The 12,656-nt window shown below is 33.4% G+C and overlaps 1 protein-coding gene and 1 pseudogene across 3 annotated transcripts in view; both read right to left on the bottom strand.

Moving 5' to 3' along the window:
- LOC140920156 (uncharacterized) overlaps window positions 1-8,088 on the bottom strand; it is a 13,069-nt gene extending 4,981 nt beyond the window's left edge. The window contains exons 1-4 of one of the 3 annotated variants that reach the window (XM_073367839.1): window positions 7,756-8,088; window positions 6,001-6,151; window positions 5,758-5,884; window positions 2,401-2,529 (exon numbers count right to left, since the gene is read on the bottom strand). In XM_073367839.1, the coding sequence (XP_073223940.1) occupies window positions 2,401-2,529; window positions 5,758-5,884; window positions 6,001-6,125 (381 nt within the window). In that variant the 5' untranslated portion in view covers window positions 6,126-6,151; window positions 7,756-8,088. The remainder of the gene's footprint in view (window positions 1-2,400; window positions 2,530-5,757; window positions 5,885-6,000; window positions 6,152-7,755) is intronic. The other 2 variants (XM_073367840.1, XM_073367841.1) reach the window with 2 other exon arrangements.
- A 2,563-nt stretch (window positions 8,089-10,651) lies between these two features.
- Window positions 10,652-12,656, bottom strand: part of LOC101515655 (phosphoenolpyruvate carboxylase 4-like) — an 11,432-nt pseudogene continuing 9,427 nt past the window's right edge.

Genomic DNA, 12,656 nt, shown 5'->3' with positions numbered 1-12,656 from the left:
TAGGTAAAAAACCAGATGTAGAGAGTGAAGAAAAGAGACCTTTATTACCAGTAACATGATCAGACGCACCAGAATCAAGAACCCAAGGGCCGAGAGAAGATGAGTAAGAGAGGTAAACGGATGAGTTACCAATGTGTGCAACCGAAGTAGGAGAACTAGAGTTGGGATGACTCTGAACCCATCGGAGAAAATCTTCATAGTTTGCTGGGGAGCCTTGTGGAGATGGTGTAGTCTGAATAGTTGCAGAAGGATCAAGTTGAGTTGCATTTATCGAAGGCGAAGGCTTACCATGCAACTTCCAACAGCGATCAATAGTGTGTCCAACCCGATGACAATGCTCACACTTGGGACGAGGCTTAGAGTTGGATGGTCCTCCACGAGAACGATGCTGATTATGTCCCTGAGATGCAAGGGCAGCAGTGTCACCCGGAATGGAAGTAATAGACTGCTCAACTGGATGTTTTGCTGGTACACGAAGGAGGATTATTGAAGTAGTAGACATATCCGGAACAGTAACAGACCCCAAAATTTGATCACGAGTTGCAGAGTACTCCTGGGGTAGGCCATAGAGTGCAAGAAGCATGAAGAAGGTGCTGCGTTGATCCAACTCCTTCTTCTGTTCAGCTGGATTACTTGTAGCAGGAGGGAGAAGCTCATTAAAGTCATGAAGTGCACTATGAATGGTGCCAAGATATGCAGAAATAGAGCCATCAAGTGATTTCAGAGTAATGATATTCAACATGCGGTGACAAACTCTATAGAGACGTTGTGTGTCGTTAGTATAGAGTGTCTTTGCTTGACTCCAAACCGATTCACAAGTGAGATGCGGACGAAAAATCAGTTTAATATCTAGATGAAGTGTAGACTTAATGACACTACACAACTGAGCATCGATCTGACTCCATTTGGATGTTTTAGTCACACTCACCTTTTCAGGGTTTTGAGTGAGATGATCCTCGTAACCTTGACCACGTAGCCATAGTTTGATGTCGGCAGCCCAACTATCATAATTTGATCCATTCAATTTTTCAACAGAGAGAGTAGAAGTGATGTAGTTGGTGAAGATGCTCTTTGTTTCAGACTGATACGCCATGGTCAGCACAGATTGTCAGAAAACGCGTCGGAATCGGGAAAACAGGGGTTGTTTGAACAGGAACTCGTATATCCCGTAACTTGAAACTGAAAACTGAGGGCAGATATGGAAGCAGGGGGCCGAGGCGAGTGCGGTGGAAGAAGCGGCACCGTGAACGGCAGCCGAACGCCCCGTCACGCGCAGTGGCAATGGGCGGCGCGTGGATCTCACGCGTGTGAGGACAGGCGGCGCGTGAGGGCGCATGAGGGAGTTGTTGATGACGCAGCGGAAGGGTTTCGCCGATCTGAGGTGTACGACGCTGCTGGAGTGGTCGTTCGTCGAAAAAAACTCGTCAGAAACAGTGATAGCAGTGACGGCAGCGATGGTAGGGCGTGAACGGCTGAACAAAAGTTGAGGAATCAGCGTATCAACAGCAGGGGGGGAAAACCGGAGTTGAGAACACAGTTTGCCAAAGAAAATATTCACCGGAGACAGTAGGTCGACCAGGTAGTTGACGATTAGAGTTGTCTCTCAGTTGGCTCTAGATACCACGTTGAATATAAAGAGTATTGAGAGACATATTGTGAATAACCCGTGTGTTTCAACTACACAGCGGAATTTCTTTATATAGACAAAGGGTATTAAACAACCCTAATTTACAGTAATACTAACGGGTCAGAATACTTACAGCCCATCTACTATAATATAATATTTACATTATAATATTTAACTGTAAGCAAGAACTAGCTACATGAACTATGTATAACATAATAATATTTACTCTATCTACAAAAGTCTTAGTGCTACATGTGCTTTACCCTCTCCCCCATAGAGAGATCCCCATTGCCCTATGTTATAGAAAATGAAATTTTAAATGTGAAATCACACAATTTTACAATCCTACTCTCCCACTTTGCTAAGTTAGAGAGGTCCTATCTTAACCATATAAAAACTCTTAGAATTTGGGTTTCAAGCTTTACTCAACCTAAAAAAATTAGTGCATAAAGTGAAAGCTTCACCGCATGTAATCACGATTCATGCCATTTCACTATCCAATGTGAGGCTGATCACACACCCCTAACATCTAGGACTGTATAGAAACCTAGAGCATGAACTGAGTGGACCAATAATGATCTGATAATGGATGAACCAGCGGATCTACGACAGGCTTTGGTAAATTGTAAATCATTTGAAAAATTGAATTGGGCCTAACTCAATCCTCAACCATGAATAGGGATTACAAAAAAAGGAAGAAATCATGCTAATAATCTTTAAAAAAATGATTGAACATACAAAGTTCACAACAAGAATCAACAAGTAATAGATACCTGTATAAAAATGGCCCCCCTTTCATAAGCTAATCGGTTTACAAGCCTCTTTGTTCTTTCACCACACAAGTCACATGTAAATTGTACAAGTAAACTTCTTCTTGGATGATTTAAGTCAATACTAGCACCCTACATATGCATAGCATTATTGTATACTGAGATAAAAAGGAGCTATCGAAAAGCAAATATTTTTATGGAAGACGATGCTTGGTTTCTACCTTCAAGGTATGATTAATGTTGGAACATACATGCATGCATACAAACATACAAATGTAGACATGCAAAGAATTCATACTCACATTGTAAGATATATGCCTCCTTGACTATGATTTTGATATAACTTCCAAACATACAATGTATATGCATTATCTGATTAATCTAATAGTTTGGGTTGAGATACATTTCAGGAAAGAATCAAACACTTCATTTGGACAAATCTTGGATCTCAAGCAATCAAGCAAAGATTGATCATATCATACAAGGCTTGAAGATTATGTGTAAATTTGTCTATTGTTCATAGTGTTTATTAGTTAGATTCATCATTATGATTTCACACATCTAATATTTGTCAATTAAAATTGAAATCATAAAATAAGTATGTTAATCAATCAATTGGTTAATCGATTTTCTGATTCATAGAACAAAGTTTTCACTGAGTTAATCGATTAGCAAATCGATTACTTAAATGTTTTTATCAGACCTGTGTTCTATGATTAAAAGAAATCGATTGGACAATCAATTGATATACTTTTCTTAAGTTACAAGCTTTCTACTAATCAATTAGTTAATCGATTGCATGAATGAATTAATTCATCATTTATCATAAACATATTGCATAATCGATTGGCACATCGATTTTAATTAAATATCTGAGTTACAGGGACAAATCAGTCGATTGGCAAATCGATTTGATTAAGTGTCTGAGTTACAGGGAGAAATTAGCCCATTGCCAAATCGATTATGTTAATGAAAGTGAATCGACTGAGTAATCGATTGTTTGATCTCGCATTTTGAACAAAACAATTATAATCGATTATTCAATCGACTCTGATATGAACTGAGTATCAGTTTCTGATATATGCATTAAAAAAATCGATTAGCAAATCGATTAGTTCATCTATTTCAAGAATTTCAAGAAAAACAATAAATGCGAAATCGATTAGGAAATCAATTGATCTGGTAATACGCATTAATAAAATCGATTGGGAAATCGATTTTTTGAAGTTTTTCTGAAACTATATAAACTGAATCAATCACAATTTTTATAACAGATAGAAAGAACTGAAAGAATTTCATTAGCTTTTCGAAAAATACACTTTGAGAAAAATTATTGTAACTCACAAACATTATTGGCAAATACTTAGTGTGAGAATTCATTGTGATTGAATCAAGTGTTTTAGTTTTTTTGAAAGAACTATCTTTGTAAAAGAAAGAGAGTGGAAATCCAGTATTGTGAAACTGGTGGTCATTTTTTAGAGTGTGTGTGATCATCTAAAAGAGATCTCAATCTGATCTTGCTAGAGCTTGGTGATTAGTTCTTAAGGATAGATTGGTTGTTGTTCTAGATTGATGTTGAGTTAGATGTATAGGCATTGAAGTGCTGGAAAGTCTGTAAACATACTCAAATCATTTCTAGTAAAGGCTGGAATCAGTAAGTGATTTCGGGACTGGATGTAGACTATCGAATAGATAGTTGAACCAGTATAAAAATCCTTGGTGCACACTTCTCTATCTCTATACTCTTTATCTTGATAATACATGTGTTCTTGAATCTTAGTTTTGAATAAGTTTTGAATCTATTATTGTTAAATTGGAATTAATATTAAACAAGTTGGTTTTAATATTAAGTTCATCACTTAGGAAGGAATTGAATAATCTGGTTAATAATATTGTGTACAACTTCCTAAGGATAGAGGCCATTCCACCAACACACATGAATACTGGTAGGCATTAGCTGACCAAAATTTATTCTTGACCCAAATAGTAATGAAGTGCAAAAGTGGGATAAGGGCTGGGAGAAAGAGTCCGAAAATATTTAATCCCACAACAAATTATTTTGAATAACTAAAGAGTGATTTAACAATGACAAAATCAATACTTTATATGAATTAAAGGAACAAATGCAGTTCCTGGTGTTATGTTGGTTATGCTACCCAACATTTAATGCAACATTTGTTGGGTTGGGAAGATATTCAACTTATCACTTTGTTACTTGGTATGATTCAATACCTTGTTGAATTTTCCTATTACACAATATTGTCCATGAAGAGAGCAATAGATTGGGATAGCATTGATTTTGAAATATATCTGACTAACTAATTCAATAATTAGAACATGTATAAAGAATCCTAATGCCCACTTTTTCTGTTTTTATATGTAACATGTAAGTTCTATTGACAGCCAATAAATCCAATTTGCAGTTTGGATATGATTCATTTATTCCATTATAAATTAGGGCACGATTAAAATAGAGGAGATATGGAGAAAAAGGTCCCAAGGGAAGAGATTAAAGGTCGTCCAATTAAATAGAATGACTATAATTGTGAATATCAAAATAGAGGGACCAAATTTGTGAATGAGAAAATCAACGAAACAAAGTTACAACTAACCCAAAAATTAATGCATTGTTTAAAGACAAAAAACCTTAAAAATAACCCTTAACGATAAAAAATCAAGGGCATTTTAGACTTTTCACAATTAAAATCACTATTATGGCTTCTTCTCGGCTATTCACTCTGTGATTGCGCCCCCACGAACGGTGCTACAGCTGCAACCCTAACCCATGCCACTTCAACGTATTGCATAGGGTTCGACAACTACGATACAACGTCGTACTACAATTGTGGCTGCAATTGACTACATCGCTTTCTACCCTTATCCGGAAGCCTATTTGTTTGAGTGTATGTCATTTACAGTTTTATGCATACTCCATATTCTAAACCAACGGCTCTAACAGTTTTGTCACATTCAAACTAATTTTATATCTTTTCTAAATTTTATCTTCAAATTCTACTTTTATAAAAAAAAAATATAGGAAACATATGGTAGTATCATCCTCTCCTCTATAACTGAACTTCTAATTGAAGACGTGTTTTGGTTTCCGAGACATGTCAATGTCTCATTCTGGCACATTGATTACGTTCAATTAATTTAATTTATTTGTTTCAATTATTATTGGTATCGACACATGTCAATCAGTGTTATGTCTGGTGTGCATGACAATGTCCATGCTCCATAGGTATCATCTAACAAACCATGGTTCTAAGTTTGCAGTCTACACCATTGTGTGATTCTAACTACTTCACTAATCTACTATTTATATATATATAGAGAGAGAGGGGGGGAAGAAATACTAACCGCTTCAGAATTGTGTAAATCTGGTAGAGGGGAAGTGAGAGAATCATCATCACCTACCAAGCCATGTACTCTAAATACTCGACGGGGAAGCCTTTGTGGCAATATTGCGGCAACGCAAAATCTTGACCTGAAAGATTATAGCTGTTACAATTTAGATTACTATAACTAGAAATTCATTCTTATAGAATGAACTGAAAACACAGAAACTCTAACCACCGAAAAATAGGAGAGTGGGAATCGAACCTGAAGGCTCTATTCAAAGGAGGGTTGAAGCGGAGAGAGAGATTAGGTTGGGGATTTTTGTGTGCAGAGGAAGGGCAACAAGTAAAATGCAATGGAAAATTGGAGAGTACTGTGCTTGCCACCATTACAGAAAGATTTTCCCTTTCAGAAACTGCTCAATGAATTCATGAATTTAAACAAAAAAGTAAGCTTATTTTTTTTAAAGAAAAAACTGATCTTTTAAAAGGATTTAAGGGATATTTTTGGTGTGAAACAACGTAAAATATTTACATTGATTTCGGATAAACATCCGCTCTTAGCCACTTTTTTTTGTATGTATAATTATAAAATAGGTTAAATTACTCTTTTAAGTCTTGTAACTTATTGTTTTATTTTATTTTAGTGTTTTAATTATTTTTTCATTCTATTTTGGTCTTTTATTTATATTTTTTTGTTAAAAATGGAATAAAAAATAAATTAAGGGATCTAAAATGAAAAAAAAAAATTACTTTATATTTTTCTTCTTCTTTTTCTCTAGTTTAGGATTCATGGTCATTATTATCTTTTTAATCATTCTTCATTTACAATTTTTCATATATGAAAATGTCTTACACTCTCTTTGTGTTTCGACTTCGACCAATTTCTTACTTCTTTGCTTGTTCATTAACGACAACACAAGTTATGTTCCTTTTATTCATAAACGAACATAGATTATTAAGAACAACAGCACATTTCACTAACAAAATCATGAGTTCACAAATAAAAAACAACACATTTCATTGATTCAACAAAAACAACACAAATACATTTATTACAAAAATAATACTTTGACTACTTCAAATACATTAGACTCCAACCACCAGACAAAAACATTGTTACTAGCACCAAAGTGATCCCAAAACATACAAACTCAAACATAATTGAATTTTCGGTCATCTTATTGTACTACATAAAACATTTTTCAGCTTCATATTTTTTCTCTTCTGCCTTTTGATCTTCAAATGCCTTCCATCAATAATATCATGATCAAACCACTTAAAGAAATTGCAACTTTTATAATTTCTACATCCCCAGAACATTTTCTTTGATACTTGTTAGTTGTAATATGTTTTATTAATTTATACTTGTTCAGAGAGTAATATGTTTTATTATTTTCTACATCCCAAAACATTTTCCCAAAATTGATACTTGTGCAGAGAGTAATATGTTTTATTAATTTAGAAAAAATAAATTTTTAACAATAACAAAATAAAAATTCACAGATTATAATTTTCCTAAAAAAAAAGTTAGCTTTCAGTAACAGTAAGAGATTGAGTAAAAAATGTTCAATTTAAAATTGCAATACTCAAACCGAAGCAGGTACTAAAACAGACATAGTCAAAGTGGTTTTAAAACTTATGCAGCTAGTGGGTAAGCAATATCTGAAATATATATGTTGAATTGAAGAGGTAGTTTGTTGTTGTATTATATATATGCGTGTTTATCAAAGCCACAAACAATTAACATTGGACAATGTCAAATTGTAACTTGTCAATTGCATTAAAAGCGGAGCAGACCTCAGTGTCGAATTGGACAAAACCTTACAAACACAATGCAAAAACATAAATCACAAATAATAAAAAAATAAAATAAAATAAAAACTGAAGAAGAACAAGCATGAATCAAAAGAAGAACTGAAGAAGAAGCAATCTCAACGGACACACAGTACAAAATCAACCAGAAAATCGATCACAAAATTCCTAATTAAAAAAAAATCCTAAAATAAAGAATCATTACCTATTTGTTGAACTTCTTCACTGTGGAGGCTGGAAATCACTTACGCAGGGACGCAAGGTCGCGCGCGGTGGTCGGTGGCGGTGCCTGATAGGCTGTCCTCGCCGGAGTAGTTGTGGAGGGAGATGAGAAAATGAGAGGAGATAATTTAGGGTTAGAGAGAAGTGGGTAACAGAATGATGAGAATGAGTTCAGATTTTTATGTTTGTCCTTATCTTTCAATTGCTTAATTCTTAAATTTACTAGTACGATAAATGTCGATTAATACCCGCTCTCAACCATTATTATTTTTCCATTATTTTTATCTTCTTAATTAGTTGTATTGTTTTCTTGTTTCTATCATTCATATTTATGTGTTCATCTATTATATATTTCTAAAAGCTAAAGTCAAACATCATTATGGAATTTCACGCCAGTTATATGAGTTACTAGTATCTTGAAGATTTGATAGTTTTTTTGGTATCCATGTATCAGAATAGTTAATTATTACTCTGGGCATATGTTATTTTATAGTGATCAGTTGTTGATTCTATTTTCGATTAGAAAAATATTTTTAAATGTATTGTTATTTAATCTCAATTTTATCAAATAGAATGTCAATTGATATAACATATAAGATCTCTCACTCTCAAAATAGGTTTTAATGAATTAATTAGGAAAAACAGCAAAATTGCTTACAAAGTATTTGCTATGAAATTGTCATGACAAATCACAGCTATGTAGCTAGGGAAAATTGTTGACAAATTTTTTTACTATGAATTAGCTTCAAATTAGCAAGGATTTTTTAAATATCAACTAGGCATTGTCTAGAAAAAAATTCTCATTAATTAGTTTCTCAATTCATTCTATGTCCAATTTGGTAGCAACTCTGTGGTTAATCTCTAGCTAAACTGATTGTACTTTTTGTTTATGGTTAATAAAATTATTGTGATAGAAGTAAGTGGAAATATTAGTTACAAGGAAGAGAAATTTGAATTGTGACTCTTTTAAAATATGTACTAATGATAAAATGATCTCAAAATAAACTTGGATATTTTATGAGTTAGTAAATGAAAATTTGTATATTTCAAAATGTTAAAGGATTTTTAAATCAAAGTAGTTGTATGTTTACTTCAGTAAATACAGTAAATATGATGAGTGTGCGTTGACAAAATAATTAAGAGTAAGGATAAAAGAATTCACACATTAAAAGTATCCTAGTTCATTCAAGTATACAACTAGTCCTCACAACTAGTGCAATTTTTCACTATGGTGCTTGAGAACGCTCTCAACTTCTACACCTTTAATCTTTTTAGTCACTTGCACTATACAACCGTCATTTTCTTTACCACAACAAACTAACAACAATATTCTTTGATTCTCTAGCGGATTATAGAAAATTATAATCAGTCAATCATTTTTTCCACTTCAAAAGAGGTTGAGAATGTTTACAAGTCTATGATTGTTTTTGGGATCTATTTTCAAACCAACTAAAGTATGAAAGATTTGCATAGAAACACACTTAGAAATATTGATCCACAAATATAGTAGTAAGCTTGAGAGTGTTTGATAATTGAAGAGTTATTTGATTGATGAGCACTTAGGAAAGTGAGATATGATTCAATGCAAAACTCTCGATCTTCAATGTTCTGATGTATCTTCTATATATATAGGAGTGAAAAAGCTCCACTTTTTCTTATATGAGAGACAATATGAGTATTAGACACATTGTCCAATGCAATACAATTGTTGTTCTTGTTTGCCATGAAGATTTAGTTGGGATTCGTGACTTTAGAACGTTATGATTTGACCATTTTTTGCTTTTTGTACTAGAGAGAGAAGATGATTGTTGTGCATGTTATCTGAGACTAATTTAGCAACTAGGAAACTCCTTTTTACTGTAGTAGTCTTTTCTCTTGAAACTTTACAATAATACTTTTCATTTTTATCTTTTAGTGCAAACATTCTGATTTTCGTTGAACCTTATGAACATGATCAATATGATTGTTCGGTCTTTTAGGGTTGATTTCTATTTTGTCATTGATATTGAATAGGAAAAAATGAATGGGAAAACCTTTTTCTTGATATTTAAGATGATCTTTTAGGATAATATTCCTTTTGCATTTATATCATTATTCTTGTGATTACTTTTTGTAGAATATTTTGTTGGAATTAAGTGCAAAGATTCCCTTGATGATATCAGTGTAATATTTTAATTTAGTTCTTGAATGCAATAGCTAATTATCATTATGAACTAAGCAAGAGTTATTTTTCTTTCTTGATTGTGAATATTGTCATGATGTGACTTGCCTTGTGATTCTTGATGTTGTCTAGATCATAAACTATTTAAAATAAGTAATTCAAAAGCACACATTAGATAACATGAATCAAAATCTCTTTATCATTAATCATATAAGTTTGTTATCTTTAAAAGAACATTTAGGGATTTTGTCTCAACAAGGAGATGATTTGGCTAAGAGACAACTACTCAAGGAGAAATTATCAACTGAGTTTGAGATGAAGGACTTTGGGCAACTCAGTATTTCTTGGAAATTGAGGTGGATTACTCAAAGCAAGGAATATGTATCTCTTAGACAAGCTTGGATGCAAACTTCTGAGTGTTGTGATTGATCAAAATCATATGAGGAGGAAAGTGCCAAAGTTAATAAAAATCATATGATGACTTGGTGGGAAAAATGATTTACTTGGCACACATTATACTAGACTTGGTGATTGATCAAAATCATATGAGGAGGAAAGTGCCAAAGTTAATAAAAATCACATAATGACTTGGTGGGAAAAATGATTTACTTGGCACACACTATACTAAACTTGGTGGTTATGCATATATTCACCCTTGATTATAGAAATGGTCATTAAATAAGAATGGAAACTTGTGAAAATTATAGTTGCTGAGAAATTAGCTGGTGTTCCTCATCCCAGCGGCGATACCATTAACGGTTATAAGTAGAAAATCTATGGCTTTAAGGTTATCATCGTCACGTCTTAACCTCTTAAGTATCTCCACTTGCAACATGTTGATGGGATTAAGAAAAGGAAGTTTGTTTTCAATCAACCTCTTCAATGTCCTATTACTTTGCAGAAGTTTGTCGTGGCCACTAATAACGATGACAAACTTCCCAGTTGTAATGAGCTCGTTCCTTAGTTGACGACCAAGTTCTTGTCTATTATCCGACACAAGAGCCTCATCCTAATGCTTAGCAATAGAAATATCTGTTTTTCCCAAAAACCATCTCAATTAGGTCTATAGTGCTTTGAAAGAAAGGCCACTCTTTGTACATGGCTATAAGCTCTTCTGTTTCACCTTTCTCACAAGCACCTTTTAAACCTGCTTCGACTTGGAGCCAAGCAGGAAGAACAAATCTGGTTTGAGTCCATGCAAATATCCAAGGAATGGCACAAAGGTTTGTAAGTATAGAAGTACGCATTAGGTGTTAGTAAATTTTCTTGTTTTTAGTGATATGGTAATTGGATTTTCTGAGTTTAAGAACAAGGCTTAATAAAAATTGCAGTAAGTAAATGAACACGTTAAAATTTATCCTGGTTCCCCTTATAACCAAGGGTACGTCCATGCTACAAAACTTCTAACAATACTTCTAAGATAGCACACCACTATCTTACTTGTACAAATGATACAATAAGGTTTGAATAAATCTAAGATGTGGTATATTGATAAACAACTCAATAGTAATTCAAGTACTTGAGAACTTTTAGAATGATATGAAAATCTAATGCAAGTACTTAGAAAAAATCAGAATTTTGTTCAAAGTTGTTTAATGAATTAATTAAAGGATGGTTGATTTTTGATCTGAAGTTATGGGGTATTTATACTCCATAAAACATCCTTTCAGATTCGTGGCCATTGATCCAAGAGGTTTGATGAAAAATTACAATGTTCTAGAGGCATTCCAGATCTGAAAAATTGTAATGTTTCCAGGTGTATTCGAATACAGTATATGTGTATTCGAATACACATCTTTGTAACGTTTAAAAAATTCGAATTTTACACCTTGTATTCGAATACACATCAGTGTAGTCGAATACAGATCAATGTATTTTAGCCTCTGACTTAACTTGTATTCGACTACATATGAGTGTAGTCGAATACATTTGGCTACTGACTTAGCATGTAGTCGACTACAGATGGGTGTAGTCGAATACACTTGGCCACTGACTTAGCTTGTAGTCGACTACAGATGCGTGTAGTCGAATACACCTTTTAAAGTTTTGCTTCTGACTTAAGTTGTATTCGAATACAACATGGTGTATTCGAATACACTTATGCAAATTGTCAAAAATATGATTTTAAATGATTTGTTAATGTTGTTTTTGATTTTTGAAAACATGTTAAATGCATATGTAAATATGAATTGTTCTCAAGTATTTGAACTATTGATTTGTATCATATACCTTTATATTTACTCATTTATTATTTGGATTTGGAAGCTCATTCAAGATGGTTTGATCTTCTTTTTGATCTTGCTGCATTGTCCATAGTTGGTGGTCTTGTCGTCATCAAAAACATGTAGTTTACATTCTCCCCCTTTTTGATTATGACAAAATGTTGTTGTGAAGAGAGTGTGATGTTGAAATCTTTGCTCCCCCGTAATAGGTGCATACTCCCCCGTTGTATGTGATGATTTGAAAATTGTTTTTGAGTGCCTACAAGGTTTGAAATGCAACAACAACACCAAATTTTCTCCCCCTTTTGACATGATCAAAAAGAAGAAGAAAACAAAGAGACATACACGGTGCGAGTAAAGACATACACAAAAGACATAGAAGGAAACAAGAATAGCAGTAATGGAAATTAAGTTAGAAGATCATAAAAATGAATACATAATAAGTCCTAAAACGAGTAATACAAAACATACCAGAATTAAAACGACAAAGGAGTTCATAAA

The sequence above is a fragment of the Cicer arietinum genome, chromosome 4 (genome assembly GCF_000331145.2).
Source record: "Cicer arietinum cultivar CDC Frontier isolate Library 1 chromosome 4, Cicar.CDCFrontier_v2.0, whole genome shotgun sequence".
Taxonomy (NCBI): domain Eukaryota; kingdom Viridiplantae; phylum Streptophyta; class Magnoliopsida; order Fabales; family Fabaceae; genus Cicer; species Cicer arietinum.
This window is presented reverse-complemented; position numbering and strand designations above follow the sequence as displayed.